The sequence below is a fragment of the Wasmannia auropunctata genome, unplaced genomic scaffold (assembly GCF_000956235.1).
Source record: "Wasmannia auropunctata unplaced genomic scaffold, wasmannia.A_1.0 LD336026.1, whole genome shotgun sequence".
Classification (NCBI taxonomy): Eukaryota; Metazoa; Arthropoda; class Insecta; order Hymenoptera; family Formicidae; genus Wasmannia; species Wasmannia auropunctata.
In genome coordinates this window covers 2,106,589-2,123,009 of record NW_012026864.1, presented here as the reverse complement: position 1 = coordinate 2,123,009, position 16,421 = coordinate 2,106,589, and the positions used below count along the sequence as shown (strand labels likewise).

General features: G+C 33.9%; 2 protein-coding genes across 4 annotated transcripts in view; one reads left to right on the top strand and one right to left on the bottom strand.

The window, feature by feature from the left end:
* Positions 1 to 898: 898 nt before the first annotated feature.
* Positions 899 to 14,862, bottom strand: LOC105452820. Of its 3 annotated transcripts, XM_011694273.1 has the most exons (19): positions 14,437 to 14,862; positions 14,189 to 14,331; positions 13,164 to 13,890; positions 12,861 to 12,987; positions 11,813 to 11,982; positions 11,542 to 11,715; positions 10,810 to 11,469; positions 10,220 to 10,564; positions 9,785 to 9,914; positions 8,507 to 8,676; positions 8,244 to 8,402; positions 8,005 to 8,169; positions 7,505 to 7,638; positions 6,957 to 7,223; positions 2,727 to 3,147; positions 2,441 to 2,567; positions 1,505 to 1,668; positions 1,253 to 1,411; positions 899 to 1,182 (listed from the first exon to the last, which is right to left on the bottom strand). In XM_011694273.1, the coding sequence occupies exons 1-19, from the start codon at positions 14,601 to 14,603 to the stop codon at positions 999 to 1,001; spliced, it is 4,593 nt and encodes a 1,530-aa protein (XP_011692575.1). In that variant the 5' UTR covers positions 14,604 to 14,862; the 3' UTR covers positions 899 to 998. The 3 variants fall into 3 exon arrangements, with proteins under 3 accessions (XP_011692575.1, XP_011692576.1, XP_011692577.1); XM_011694274.1 differs by lacking the exons at positions 899 to 1,182; positions 1,253 to 1,411; positions 1,505 to 1,668; positions 2,441 to 2,567; positions 2,727 to 3,147 and adding exons at positions 4,683 to 5,014; positions 5,109 to 5,267; positions 5,373 to 5,527; positions 6,435 to 6,561 and having other exon boundaries at positions 6,707 to 7,223; positions 7,490 to 7,638; XM_011694275.1 differs by lacking the exons at positions 899 to 1,182; positions 1,253 to 1,411; positions 1,505 to 1,668; positions 2,441 to 2,567; positions 2,727 to 3,147 and adding exons at positions 4,683 to 5,014; positions 5,109 to 5,267; positions 5,373 to 5,527; positions 6,435 to 6,561 and having other exon boundaries at positions 6,707 to 7,223.
* A 364-nt stretch (positions 14,863 to 15,226) lies between these two features.
* The window catches only part of LOC105452822 (mitochondrial import receptor subunit TOM70-like), a 19,518-nt gene continuing 18,323 nt past the window's right edge, over positions 15,227 to 16,421 (top strand). The window contains exon 1 of the mRNA XM_011694277.1: positions 15,227 to 15,713. Within this exon, the coding sequence (XP_011692579.1) occupies positions 15,681 to 15,713 (33 nt within the window). The 5' untranslated portion in view covers positions 15,227 to 15,680. The remainder of the gene's footprint in view (positions 15,714 to 16,421) is intronic.

Genomic DNA, 16,421 nt, shown 5'->3' with positions numbered 1-16,421 from the left:
GTTAAGTTAATCGATAAATCGAAGTGATTATATAGGAAAGACGCATGTAATCTTCAACCTTGTCATTTCAAACTGATGGCACGTATACGAGGCGCACGCATATACATGCATATGCACGACCTATATGTGTAAAAGGGGAAAAAAAAACGTATTGACCACTTTAAATTATCAGAGATTTCAACGATGTGATAATGTACTAAAAAATCTAATGCACCGTCGTTTTTATCTGTATATGTTTACCCTTTCGACTTCTGATTGTTCTACTGCCAAATGCGTCTCTTATTATACGTCTCCTGTGTTACCAACTTGCGACATACTGTGTACGCTGTAAGTAACCATCCGCTTCTTTTTTTAAGGTCTCTTTTGTATTCCATCTTCCGTTCAATTGTGAACGTCCAGGCGCTTTTGGGAATGATTTTGCGGCGCGACAATTGTAATCATTTAAATGAAGACCGAGAAGGTTCCTTCTCATTATCAGTTTCAATTGATAGTGCCTCCTAATTACGCATCGTGCGACAAGTTTTTTTACCTCATTAAACCTTGTGCGTGTGCGAGCGTTGGCGTAATACATACGTTGCATAATTACCTGATAAACAACACGATTATAGTCACGAATCTGCGCGGACCCGCCTGCATAATCGCAACTTCTCGAGGATTACTTTTTACTGTGTCTCACCCTTTACATTCGTTTGCGCTATTTTACTGACGACGTGATGCGATACATTCTGATCTAAACAACGATTTTACATTCGGCGGAAACACCATGTCCGTAGGTATAGGAATTGAACGAAGCTCGCTTATTTCGGATTGCGTGCTAAGGGATATTGGAACGTCGCGATATTACTTCAAACAGCTTGTTTTTTTTTTTGATCGTTTAAACAATAAAATATTACAGAAAGACTTCTGAATATAGTTATCCATTTATTTTACAATCCAAGCAGCTGTAATATATTAATATCATAGAAAATGTCATTTGAACACATCTTTCTTTTCTATGCTCAAATGTCCGTCGAAGCTGGCAATGAAATAAATTTTTTGTCGGTCGGTTTCACCAGTTCGTACTTCTCGGTGACTCCACCAAGTTTGTTCAGTTGTTTGACCAAACGCCATACATCGACTTTACGTGAAACTACCAGTTTTCCTATATAATACCGTGTATTGAGGTCCATTTTTCCTGCGATTCTGTAACATATATATATAAATTTCAGCGGCATTTCTTATAAATGTCAGATAACTTACAAGCGCCACATACTTATCAATCAGCATTCTGTCTTCTCTAGGAAAGTCCGCAAACACAATATCATTTTGCAAAATATTGTCCGTTTCTAAAAGTTTTTCACAGTTGACTATTATTTCGTGTGCCTTTTTTATTTTCAACCCAAAACCTTCTTGGTTTTCTTGTGTCTCGACTCTAAAAACAAAAATATGAAAATTTACAAGCAAAAGAGAGATAAAAGAATAAGAATTGTTTTAATAAATCAACGAACAGTGTCGTTGCACTAACATGGCTTTCATAGTATCTTGCCCCAAATTTCCAAGACTATCGCCAACCCAGCCCACCATCAATTTTTCAATGCAATCAGATCCGTTCCAATCGTCGTCGGGAAGAGATTCTTGCATTATGTCCATTGCCGTTACAACTGGATCTATACCCACGCCTACTTTAACCTGGATTTTACAATATACAGGTATATCTTAAACAACATCTATCCACTAATTATATAACGTTATTCTTCGTAAAAAAATCGAGTCGAAAAATCCTGAACCATTTTCCTCTGAATGGTCAATGAAACAGTAATTATTGCAATAGTGATCGTTTCCTTGAATATTTAGAAAAAAATTGTTCAAACCTTTTCAATTCATTTTTTTTTAAGAATAACGCTGTATAATTAGTGTGCGCTATTAAAGATATAACATGTAAAACAATGTTTTTAAAGAAATACAACAAAAATTGTACTTTATACGAAAATAATAAAAAAAACATAACATCTATTGCATTATATATAGGTCTGGTAATTATTGACAAAGCGCTCGTGTGCAGATAAAGCGGATTAAACTGAATCGAAAAGTACTGTACTATTTTGTGATTCTTACAATAGCCAACAAGAAATTAATTTATAAATATCTGCGAATGCGTGCGATTTCACGACAAGAGATGGCCCAATGTTTATCAGTCATTAGACACGTCGCGAAACTTGGAACGCACGCTTGTTAGATCTTTATAACTTACTTTCTGATAATTATTACGAGAATCGCAAAATGGTACAATACTTTTGTATTCAGTTTAGTCCGTTATATTGGCGGGAAAACGCTACAATAATTATCGGACATCATGTACATAATTAATTAAAGAATCATACAAATATCATTGATATGCCAAGAGATCTGTTTTTAAAAGATATTCCTATTGAGAAAATGACACACTTATTTTTTTACTTACTTTAACCGTATAGCAGCACTTTCGTAATTTTTTTAATGCAGCAGTGACTGCTACATTTCTGGCCGCTTTTTTATTCGAATCGGTACTACGACACAATCCGTGTGAGTTAATATTCATAAAGCATTCCCTGAAAAGAATATAGTGAGACATTTCCCATGTGAAACAATTTTTACACAACTATCTACACATATTTATGAACATTAAATTTTAAGGTATAAATATATAAATATATATAAATAGGTATAAATATAAAGCAATTTTCTTTAAAATACAAAAATATGCTTACCAGAGACGTTTTTTCTTAAAGAAATTCCATTGTAGGGCTTTGCCAGATAACTTAACTGAATAATTCAGCATTTCAAACTCACAGTCACCTGGTCTTTCCCATAAAACAATGTCTATGTATGGATTATTTTGATCTTCAAGTGAGACATCTTCGTCTGATTCTAATATTTCAGACTGTATATCTCCGACACATGGCTCTAAACTGTCTAATGATTCTAAACTCTCAGAGGATACATCTTCAAAATATGACTCTGTTTTTATTTTTTTAGCTGGCATTTCTCCGAAATATGATTCTGTTTTTAATTTTTCAGACTGTATTTCTTCGAAATACGGCTCTGTTTTTAATCTTTCAGATAGCATTTCTTCAAAATATGGCTCTGTTTTTATTTTTTTAGATGGCATTTCTTCGAAATATGGCTCTGTTTTTAATTTTTCAGACTGTATTTCTTTGAAACTTCTCTTAAATTTAGAAACTTCATGAAAGTCGTAATCGATCGCATTTAATACAGATTCTTTTGTAGCATTAGGAAGTGATTTCTTCTCAGCGTCAAGTTCATTTTCTTTGGCGTGTTTACTACTTTTATGAGACTGATTGGTAAAACTAACTGCATTTGATATATGGTCAAGCATGTTAGGTGTAGATTCATCTGTAACAGTAGACATTTGATCAGTACATCCCCTAAACAAATAATATTTCTCATATAATTATCACAATATCTCGTAACATAAATTACCAATCACATTTAATAACAGACACATAGTGTGCATAATGAAATACGAAAAAAAGAAAAAAAATTATCTATGTCACAACTCACAATTTTTCTTTATACCTTTTGTCTTAAAACTAGCTGTCTCTGAAGCTTCCACAAATGTTCTTTGTAACTTCTCCTTTTGCTTTTCTCTATATTCAGCCGTAACATCATGTGACAGTTCCTTCACTAAATCCATTGTTCTCTGCGGATAACTGAAATAAATTGGAAAAACTTTATAACAAACTTATACCTGGAAAATAATATTCATCCAATTTGTCCAATCATGGTATAAAGACACAAAAACGACGTGTCTCTATGGGGTATTATCTGCATCCTAACAGTTCGATATTGATGTATACTTGGGCTAAACAAACGAGCAAATCTTCTGGAAACTTGTCTTTGTGAGCGAGTAAAAATTTACGTCGAAGCTCCCAGTGCTCATCGGACTCCACTTTATGCTGCTCCACATCCCAATTTTCATTCTTCGCGCTCATCCTTCACTTGTCTTAGATCTTAATCTTCATTACCTGATTAACTTGTGATTAGACTTAACCTGAAGTTGTAACCAATGGACTTTATTTCTAAGTAAAACTTCAAGCTAGAGCTTCAGATTAAATCTAATCATAAGTAAATTAGATAATGAAAAGGGCTTTAATGTCTTTGGCTGCTTTACTTTTAAAAAATACATATCGTTAGATTTGACGAACGTACCTATGGTAATTACTCACAATCAGTTCAGAGACCTTAACTTCAATAATGAAAATCTCCAAATTGATTAACCTCGATGCGTTTTTGTACGAAACGGATCGCCAAATTATGTGAGTTTACAGCTCTCCACGAGAAGCGAGGTTCCACTCGAACAGATTTGTCTGGCCTTTTAATGGTGAAATTTCCCCGTAAGAGAGCGGAATCCACTTCTATGGAAACAATGAGGAGTGATCGAGATTCCACTTGTGTTTACACTTTCGTATTTTGCGCATTTTGGTTATGATAATGAACGCAGCGCATGTGAACATGAAGCCATCTATATGATTATATCCGTAATTCGCTACATCGTGTCGATATGACAGGTCTCAATAGTGACAAATTTTTATTTGATTTACCTCACTACGCCATCGAATGAGCATATTTTCATAAAAATCGAAAATAACTGATGACGACCGTCCTAACAATTACCATTATTTTAAACAGCTTATTGCTTTTTCTTTGATCGTTTAAACAATAAAATATTACGGAAAGACTTCTGAATATAGTTATCCATTTATTTTACAATCCAAGCAGCTCCGATACATTAATATCACAGAAGACGTCGTTTGAACATTTATCTTTCTTTTTTATGTATCAAATATCCATGAAAGTAGGCAATGAAGCGAATTTTTCGTCCGCCGGTTTCACCAGTTCGTACTTTTTGGTGATTCCACCAAGCTTGTTCAGTTGTTTGACAAAACTCCATATATTATCGACTTTACGTGAGACTACTAGTTTTCCTTTATCCTTACAATGATAACGTGAATTTAGGCCCATTCCTCTTGCGATTCTGCAACATAAATATATATATATATATATATACATATTGTCAATTTTCAGCGGCATTTCTTACAAACGTCAAGTAAACTACAAGCGCCACATACTGATGAATCAGGTTTCTGTCTTCTTGAGAAAAGTCCAGAAACACAATGTCGTTATGCAAAATATTATCCGTTTCTAAGAGTCTTTCACATTTGGCTAATATTTCGTGCACCGTTTTTTGCTTTTTCAGACCAAGATCTTCTTGCTTTTGTGCCTCGACCCTAAAAATAAGATGAAAATTTACAAACAAAAAAGAAATAAAAGAATAACAATTTTTTTTATAAATTAAGGAACAGTGTCATCCACCAACAGTGTTGTCCACTAACATTGAAGATTTTCGAAGAGCATCGCCGACCCAGTCCGCCGCAATTTTTTCAATGCAATAAAAGCAATCAGGTCTATTACAATTTACGTCGGGGAGAGAATCCGGCTTTATGTCCACTGCTGATACGACTGAATCTATATCCAAGCCTATTTTAACCTAGAATTTACAATATACAGGTACATCTTAAATAACGTCCACTAATTATATACCGTTATTCTTCGTAAAGAAATCAAGTTGAAAAATCCTGAACCATTTTCCTCTGAATGCTCAATGAAACAGTAATTATTGCAATAATGATTACAATGATTGCTTCATTGAGTATTTAGAGAAAAATTGTTCAAGACTTTTCAATTAAGTTTTTTTTTTTTTAAGAATAACGCTGTATAATTAGTGTGCGCTATTTAAGTGATATAACATGTAAAACAATATTTTCAAACAAATACGAATAAAACTTATACAAAAATAATAAAAAAAAACATTATTGTGTTGCATCATACTTATACAGGTCTCTGGTAATTATTGATAAAGTGTTCATGTGCAGATACAACGGATTCAACTGAATCAAAAAGTACAGTTCCATTTTGTGATTCTTACAATAGTTAACGAGAAGTTATAAAATTATGAATTTTTAAAGGTCTGCGAATGCGCGATTTGGCGACAAGAGATGATCCAATGTCTACAATCACTAGATACGTCATGAGACCTGGGAAAAGCGCTCTGCAAACAACAATGGACAGCTTGTGCATAACTTATTTTTTATAGAAAAATCCCCTCCCCTAAATTGCCTCGCCTAGAAATTGTAAAAGCTGGACTGTCTCTTGTTAACAAATGTATGCGGTCGCACGCTTATTAGATCTTTGTAACTTAATATCTGATAACTATTGCGAGAAAAATGATACGATACTTTTCAGTTTAGTCCGTTGTATTGGGGAGCAAACGTTTCAATAATCATCGGACATCATACATACAATTAATTACAGAATTACACAAATATCAATGACGTGAGATCTTTTTTTAAAAAATATTCCTATTGAGATAAAGACACACTTATTTTTTTATGTACCTTAACCGTATAGCAATACTTTCGTAATTTTTCTAATGCAGTGGTAGCTGCTATCCCTCTGGCTATTTTTTTACTGAAGTTGATGCCACAACTCAATTCGTGCGAGTTAACATTCACAGAGCATTTCCTGAAATATAACGAGATATATCCTATGTGAAACAATTTTTGCACAATTATATACACATTACACATATTTGATGAATGTTAAATTTATTTTCGATATATATTAATATATAAAGTATTTTTTTTTTTAAATACAAAAATATGCTTACCAGCGATTTTCATTATTATCATTCTGAAAGTACTCCCATTTTAGGGCTTCACGAGATACAGAAGCTGAAATGTTCAGCATAACAAACTCACTGTCACCCGGTCTTTCCCATAGAACAATGCCTCTGTATGGATTATCTTGATCTTCAAGTGAGATATATCTCTCTGTAATTAATCTTTCAGACTGTATTTCTTCGAAATATGGCTGTATTTTCAATTGTTCAGGCTGTATTTCTTCGAAATATGGTTCTATTTTTAATTTTTCAGACTGTATTTCCTCGAAATACAGCTCTTCGAAACATCGCCTGAATGTAGAAACTTCGTAAGACTGAAAGTTGTGATTGATTGCATTTGATACAGGTTCTTTTGTATTATTAGAAAGCGACTTCTTCTCGGCGTCAAGTTTTTTATTTATTCTGGAACATTTTTTAGGAGATTGATCAATAAAATTGGTTGCGTTTGATGTATGATCAAGCGTGTTCAATTCTTCTGCGACAGTAGATGTTTTATCAGCGCAGCCTGTAAACAAATATAATGTATCTCATATACCTAATTATCACGATATCTCTCCTCTCATACAGATCACAAGTTATATTTAGGCTGCATTTCGTTTTAACGCTCATGCGTTGATTTGACCTTGTTTAACATTTGATAAATAAAGATAAAATGATTCTATGAACGCTGTAAACGTCAAAAGTTATGAAATGCAGCCTTAATAAGAAACGTATAGTATGCATAATGAAATACGAAAAAAAAGGGAAAAAATTATGTATGCCACAACTCACAATTTTTCTTTATACCTTTAATCTCAGAACTAGCCGCCTCTGACGGTTCCACAAATTTTCTTTGTAACTTTTTCTTTTGCTCTTCTCTATATTCGGCCGCGTCGTCCTGCGACAATTCCTTCACTAAATCCATTGTTCTTTGCGGATAACTGCAAAGAGACGCAAAAACTTTACAGCAAATTCCTACAATTAATATTATTATATCTCGCTTCGCGGGGCAGAGCACTTTTTTTTGCCAGATTCATCCGTCTCATGCAAAAAAAATGCGTCAAGTGAGTCTATCTTCATCGAAATCGATGACAATCGTCTTCTTAACAATTACCATTATTTCAAACAACTTGTTTCTTTGGATCATTTAAACAATAAAATATTACGGAAAGATTTCTGAATACAATTATCCATTTATTTTAATTCAAGTCGCTCTAATACATTAATATCACAGAGGATGTTGTTTGAACATATAACGTCTCGCTTTTTATGTTTATATATCCGTAGAAGTTGACAATAAAACTAACTTTTCGTTGGTCGGTTTCACCAGCTCGTACTTCGCGGTGACTCCACCAAGTTCGTTCAGTTGTTTGACTAAACGCCATATATCAACTTTACGTGAGACTATCAGTCTCTTCCTTTTTTCTTTTCCTTTTATCTTCCTACAATTTAAGTCCATTCTTCCTGCGATTCTGCAACATATATATATTGTCAATTTTCAGCGGCATTTCTTACAAACGTCAAGTAAGCTACAAGCGCCACATACTGACGAATCAGCTTTCTGTCTTTTTTAAGAAAGCCCAAAAATATAATGTCGGTTTGCAAAACATTGTCCGTTTGTAAAAGTCTTTCACATATGACTATTATTTCGATCTTCTTTTTTATTTTCAGGTCATAAACTTCTTGGTTTATTTGTGTATCGACTCTAAAAATAAAAAGATAAAAATTTAGCAAAAAAGCAAGCAAAAAAGAGATAAAAGAATAAGAATTTTTTTTATAAATCGAGAAAGTATCGTTGTCTATACTAACATCGGAGACATGAGTTCCACGGTACCCTGATCCGATTTTCCAAAACTATCGTCAGGCCAGTTCACCATCAATATCTTTTCAGTGCATATAGATCCAGTCCAATCGGGAAGCGATTCCTTTTTGATTTTCATTGCTGTTACAACTGGATCTATACCCGAACCTTCTGTAACCTGGATTTTACAATATACAGATGTATCTTAAATAACATTCACTATAATTATATAGCGTTATTCTTTGTAAAACCGATTAGATAAGCCCTGAACCATTTTTCTCTACAATGCTCAATAAAGCAATAATTACTGCAATAATGACCAGTTTCATTGAGTATTTAGAATAAAATAGTTAAGACTTTTCAATTTATTTTTTTTTTTAAGAATAACGCTATAACGCTATATAATTAAATATGCGCTATTTAAAGCATACCCTAACAATTTTTGATAAAAAACAACAAAAACTATACCTTATACAAAAATGTTAAAAAACGTTACATCTATGTTGCATTATATACAAGCAATTGTTGACAAAGCAAGTGTGCAGATAAAGCGGATTAAATTGAATCAAAAATTATTGTACTATTTTGCGATTCTTAACCCTCTACTCGGAACACATGTCGAGAAACGCGTTTTGGACTGATTTTTGAAAATTTTTTTTTGGCAAAAATTTAGTTTACGTTGGGTTAACCCTCTACCCTGAATACCTGGTTACATGGAACACCCCATCATAATGACTGCTATTCCAGAAAAACACGAGTTTCATTCATTTTTCTACTGGTGTAAATGTGAACCTTAGCGGTTATAATGACCGATATTCCGGGCAGAGGGTTAACAATAGTTAATGAGAAATTAAATTATAAAGATCTGCGAATGCGCGCGACAAGAGATGGTCCAACGTTTACAGTCGTTAGGCACGTCGCGAGACTTGGGAAGAGCGATGTGTAAACAACAATGTGCCGTTTGTGCATAACTTGGTTTTTATAGAAAAATCTTTCCCATGGCCTCATTTAGAAATTGTAAACGCTGGACTGTCTCTTATCAAATGTATGTACTCCTACGGTTATTAGACTTTTGTAACTTAATTTCTTGATAACTCTTACGAGAATCACAAAATGGTACAATACTTTTATATCCAGTTAGTCCGCTCTACTGGCGTGCAAACGCTTCAATAATTATCGAAATTCCTGTACATAATTAATTACAGAATCACACGAATATCAGTGATATAATAATCTCTTTTCAACAGATTCCTATTAAGGGATAAAAATATTTATTTTTTAATTACTTTAACCGTATAGCAGCACTTTCGCAATTTTTCTAATGCAATGTCGGCTGCTGATTCTGCGGTCCCTATTTTAGTTAACGATAAGTTACTACAACTCAATTCCTGTGAGTTAATATTCATGCAGCATTTCCTGAAAAGAAATATAATGAGAAATATCCCATGTGAAACAATTTTTACACAACTATATACATATATTTATAAATTTATTATACAGAGATCGTCAAAAGTTCGGGACCGTCTAAGTAATTTGTGAACGGTTCGAGATATTGGAATTTATAGGTTACAATGATGGCATAATGCAATAAAAATAAATTTCAATGCAATATCTCGAATCGTGCAGAAATTATTTGGGTAGCCGAATTTTTGGCGGTCTCTGTGTATATATATATATATATACGTATAAAACAATTTTCTTTAAAATACAAAAATGCTTACCAAAAATTTTTTTCCTTAGAGTACTTGCACTCTAGGACTTTACCAGATAACTTAATTGACATTTTCAGCATAGTAATCGGATCATCACCCGGTCTTTCCCAAAGAACAATGTCTCTGAACGGATTATCTTGATCTTTAAGTGAAACATTTGCCTCTATTTTTAATCGTTTAGGTGGCGTTTCTTCAAAGTATGGCTTTGTTTTTAATTTTTTATTTACTTTAACCGTATAGCACCACTTTCGTAATTTTTCTAATGCTATGTTGGCAGCTAAGTTTCTGGCCTCTATTTTAGTTGATTTAGTGATACAACTCAATTTCCGTGACTCAATATTTACAGAGACTTCCCTGAAAAAAAATATAGAAAAATTTTCCATAATAAACAATTTTAGCACTACATACACATAATTAAGAATGTTAAATTCATTTTATACAAACACGCGCGCGCGCACGCACATGCAAAATATATATATATGTGTGTGTGTGTGTGTGTGTGTGTGTGTGTGTGTGTGTGTGTGTGTGTGTAAATATATATTATATTTATTATATACATATATAAAGTAATTTTCTTTATAATACAAAAATATGCTTACCAGAGTTTTTCTTTCTTACAGTAATTCCATTTTAGGGTTTTACCAGACACAGAAGCTGAAACTTCCAGCGTAGTAAATATATCGTCACCCGGTCTTTCCAATAGAACAATGTCGATGTACTGATTATATTGATCTTTAAGTGATACCTCTTTCTCTGTTTTTAATCTTTCAGATTGTATCTCGTTGAAATATGGCTTCGTTTTTAATTTTTCAGACTGTATTTCTTCGAAATATGATTCTGCATTTAATTTTTCAGACTGTATTTCTTCGAAATATGGATCTGCATTTAATTTTTCAGACTGTATTTCTTCGAAATATGGATCTGCATTTAATTTTTCAGACAGTATTTCTTCGAAATATGGATCTGCATTTAATTTTTCAGACTGTATTTCTTCGAAATATAACTCTGCATTTAATTTTTCAGACTGTATTTTTTCGAAATATGGCTCTGCATTTAATTTTTTAGACTGTATTTCTTCGAAATACTGTCTTAAAACGAACTTTTTGTCGGTCGGTTTCACCAGTTCGTACTTCTCGGTGACTCCACCAAGTTTGTTCAGTTGCTTGATAAAATTCTGTACATTGACTTTACGTGAGACTACTATTTTTCCTTTTTCCATACTAAGCTTACGTGGATTTAGACCCATGTTATGTGCGATTCTGTAAACATATTATTATCGAATTTCAGCAACATTTCTGATAAATCTCAAGTAACTTACAAGTGGCACATACTTTTGAATCAGCGCTCTGTCTTGCGTAGAAAAGTCCAGAAACACAATATCGTTTTGCAAAATATCCTTTTGTAATAGATGTTTAAACACTCTTTGACACAGGGTTGTTATTTTGTACGTTTTAGAATTGTTTATTTTCCAGCCGAGAACTTCTTGATTTACTTGTGTCTCGACTCTAAAAATAAAAAGATGACAGTTTACTAGTAAAAGAGAGATAAAAAAATAAGAATTTTTTTTATAAGTCAAGGAACGGTGTCGTTGTCTATACTAACATCGGAGACGTGAGTTCCACAGTAACCTGATCCGATTTTTCAAAATTATCGCCAGGCCAGTCCACTATAAATTTCGTTTCAGTGCATATAGATCCAGTCCTGTCGGGAAGCGAATCCTGCTTTATTTCTACTGCTATTACAACTGGATCTATACCCGAACCGTTTTTTACCTGGATTTTACAATATACAGATGTATCTTAATTAACGTTCACTAATCATGTAGTGTTATTTTTTGTAGAAAATTAATTTGAAAAATCCTAAACCATTTTTCTCTACAATGCTCAATGAAGCAGTAATTAGTAAGCTGCAATAGTGATCATTTCATTGAGTATTTAGAAAAAAATCGTTTAGGACTTTTCAACTTAGTTTTTTTTATAACGTTATACAATTAGTGTGCACTATTTAAAATATACCTTGTATAACAATATTTTGAAAAAAATATAACAAAAATTTTATCTTATACAAAATGATAAAAAAACATTGTGTTTTATACAAGTCTGACAATTATTGACAAAGTGCTCATGTACTGATAGAACGGATTAAACTAAATCGAAAAGTACTGTACTATTTTGCGATTGTATTTGTTAATGAGAAATTAATTTGTAAAGGTCTACGGGCGATTTCGCAATAAAAGAAGACACACTTTTAGAGACACGTCGCGCTTGAAGAACGCTCTAAACAACAATGTGTCGCTTGTGCATAATTTGAATTTTATAGAAAAACCTCACATAGTCACGCCGCTTGCCTAGAAATTGTAAACGCTGGATTGTCTCTTATCGCCAAATATATGCGCTTATTAGATCTTTATAGTTATAATGTAATTAATATCTTGATAACTATTGCGCGAATTACAAAATAATTATAAACCATAATATTAAATACTTTTATATCCAGTTAGTCCATTCTACTGTGCGTGCAAATGCTTTAATAATTATTGGACTTCCTGTATATTATTAATTACAGAATCACACAAATATCAGTGGTATACTAAAAGATCTCTTTTCAAGATATTCTTATGCAGATAAAGATATATTTATTTTTTATTTACCTTAACCGTATAGTAGCATTTTCGTAATTTTTTTAATGCAGTGTTGACCGCTGATTTTCTGGCCGTTTTTTTAGTTACGTTGGTGTTACTACACAATTTCTCTGAGTCAATATACATAAAACATTCACTGAAAAGATATGAGAAATGTCCCATTAAAAACAATTTTTATACAACTATATATGTTATGTACATACATTTATGAATATTAAATATACAATTTTGTGTGTGTGTGTGTGTGTGTGTACATTTATAAATATATATGTATATAAAGCAATTTTCTTTAAAATACAAAAATATGCTAACCAGCTATTTTCATTCTTAGAATATCTCCACTTTAGGGTTTTACCAGATAATCTAACTGAAATTTTCAGCGTAGTAAATTCATCATCACCTGGTCTTTCCCATATAATAATATCTCCATACGATTTGTCTTGATATTCAAATGAGACATCTCTCTCTGTTTTTAATCTTTCAGACTGTATTTCTTCGAAATGTGGCTCTGTTTTTATTCTTTCAGACTGTATTTCTTTGCAACATGACTCTGTTTTTAATGTTTCAGATGGCATTTCTTCGAAATGTGGTTTTGATTTCAATCTTTCAGGTGGCATTTCTTCGAAATGAGGCTCTGTTTTTATTCTTTCGGACTGTATTTCTTTGCAACATGACTCTGTTTTTAATCTTTCCGATGGCATTTCTTCGAAATGTGATTTTGATTTCAATCTTTTAGGTGGCATTTCTTCGAAATGAGGCTCTGTTTTTAATTTTTCAGACTGTATTTCTTCGAAATACAGCTCTTCGAAATACCGCCTGAATATAGAAACTTCATTAGACTGAGAGTTGTAATCGATTGTATTTGATACAGATTTTTTTGTAGCATTAGGAAGCGTATTCTCCTCAGCGTCAAGTTTTTTATCTTTCTTGGAGCGTTTTTTGGAAGGAGATTGATCAATAAAATAGGTTGCATTTGATATATGGTCAAGTGTGTTCGATGTAGATTCTTCTGCAACAGTAGATATTTCATCAGTGCATTCTGTAAACAAAAAATGTCTCTCATATAATTATCACGATATCTCCTCACATAAATCACAAGTCATATCTAGGCTGCGTTCTATTTTAATTATGCTCACATGTTGAGCATGATTTGACCTTGTTTAACATTTGATAAATAATAAAGATAAAATGATTCTATAAGCACTGTAAACTCCAAAAGTTAATATATGAAACGCAGCCTTAATAAGAGACACACAGCGTGCATAATAAAATACGAAAAAAAGGAAAAAAATTATCTATATCACAACTCAATTTTTTATTACAATTTTTCTTTATACCTTTTATCTTAGAACTAGCTGCCTCTGACGCTTCCACAAATGTTTTTTGTGACTTTTTCTTTGGATTTTCTATTGTATATATATATTTGGCCGGGATGTCCTGTGACAATTCCTTTACTAAATCCATTGTTCTTTGTGGATAACTGCAATGAGTAGCAAAAACTTTACAGCAAACTTATATACTTAGTAGAATTTGTATCGTAGTACATGTAAAGACACAAAAACGTGTCTCTGTCGGGTAATTTTACCTGCATCCTAACAGTTCGACATCGATGAATATTTGGGCTAAGCAATTGAGCAAATCTTCCGGAAACTTGTCTTTGTGAGTCCGCAAAAATTTACGTCGTAGCTTCCAGTACTCATCGAACTCCACTTCGCGCCGCTTCACATCCCAATCTTCATTCTTCGCGCTCATCCTTTACTTCTTTCAGCTCTTTGCCTGTAGATGCCAATTATTGTCTTCGGTTACTTTACTTTTAAAAAAACACTATCGTTACTTCCACCATGCATTTGACACAAATCGTCAGACGTCGCTTTCCAGTTGCAATTTTATTCAAATTCAACCGATATCATTCGTCAACTTTTCTCAGGAGAAGGAGTCGGAAACAGGAAGGTGACATCAGGTTATGGTGACGAATTGTAGGAGAGAGAAAACTGGAGTCCCACACTGAGAAAAGAAAACTGCATACAAGTGCCATCTACCCGATATCATTGGATGTTTCGGATGTATGTACCGACCGCAGACTTCTGTCGGTTACTTGTAAAAGAATATATAATATAATAATATATAATTATAATTTCTAAAAATCCTACAAATTCTACTGACGGCATGTAATCTAAAGAACATTTTTAATAAATTATCTAATATAATATGCAATATCTGAAACAATTTTATGATATTTGTCTTCTCTATACCTACAGCAAGTGCAGATGAGACGACGCTCGATCGTCGCGACGTGATTGGTTCAATTTGAAATTTCTCAAGATCGCAATTACTCCGATTGCGCGCCCAAAACCTCAGTTCTAGAGACACGTCGGGACGCTGCGGTCGCGTCCCAAGTGTATCTCTGTATCTCTCGCTGTCGTTAACGTTTTTAGAGAGTATCTCGCGTGTGAATATACAGTGATGGAATACAATGACGGATTGCAGTGACGGATTGCAGTGACGGATTGCAGTGACGGAATGCAGTGACGGATTGCAGTGACGGAATGCAGTGACGGAATGCAGTGACGGAATGCAGTGACGGATTGCAGTGACGGATTGCAGTGACGGATTGCAGTGACGGAATGCAGTGACGGAATACGTGCGAGTGATGCTGTCAGTAGTATTTTGTATACACGTGTGAATCACGAGTGCTTTGTCTGGTGCGTTGGAGTACCGGCGATCCGGAGCTCCTGGTGTGCTCCGTGGAGCGTCGAGCAAGGAGCAGCCGCCGTTCTAGCCCGGATATTTTGCTCCACGTACAGCCTACAGCTCTAAATACAGCCAGGAATGCCAGGATACGTGTGCAAGGATCATCGCCAGGTAGTTCATGCATGTACACCGATAATCAGGGATTGATATCTGCGACTCGCGCCGAGCTGTCTCAATTTATTTCCAACACGAGAAAGAGCCGCGCACGTTGAACGTTGCGTTCCGTTAATTCGCGATTCGGTGGCGAATTTTGACATTTTCGGGTCTTATCCGCGCCGATCCGATGGAAAATTCGACGTCGGATACAGTTTTTCGAGGGATAAGGCGACAGATACGTCAAGTCGCGATCCATGCGATCATAGCGACGCTTGGAAAAACGTTACCGTTCAAAGCAATATGGCAGATGTACGACAGTCTTATTAGGTGACTTTCACGCGATTGTACCATTTGTACTGCATATCTCACGTACGCCACTCACATAGCGGATCTTCCGCGAAACGAAACCGCGATACCGATATTATCGACTGTCGAATTATAAGTGCAGCCCAGATAACTGTTATATGGTAAATAGCTTTCCTGGTATAGTAGTTACGTGAGATCGTCGGTAACCCACAGTAATTCAACCACGAAAACTACAATGAACTAAATTATCATAAATTCGTTACAAACATTAATAATTATATATTGATACAATGTATGGTGAAATTATCAAATCAATTTAATCTACACTCTATATTGCATAAATAAATTTCAGAACATTTAATTATTTCAATTACAGAAATATGTGTAATAAATCAAAAGATATTAATTCCAATTCCC

Excerpts from the sequence above, each read along its gene's own strand:
- LOC105452820 (XM_011694273.1), bottom strand. The coding sequence starts at position 14,603 with ATGAGCGCGAAGAATGAAGATTGGGATGTGAAGCGGCGCGAAGTGGAG. Across the intron at positions 11,470-11,541 it reads GACAGAGCGCTGATTCAAAA|AATCGCACATAACATGGGTC; the intron begins GTATGTGCCACT and ends ATATGTTTACAG. Across the intron at positions 10,565-10,809 it reads TGTAAGAAAGAAAAACTCTG|GGAAGTCTCTGTAAATATTG; the intron begins GTAAGCATATTT and ends ATTTTTTTTCAG.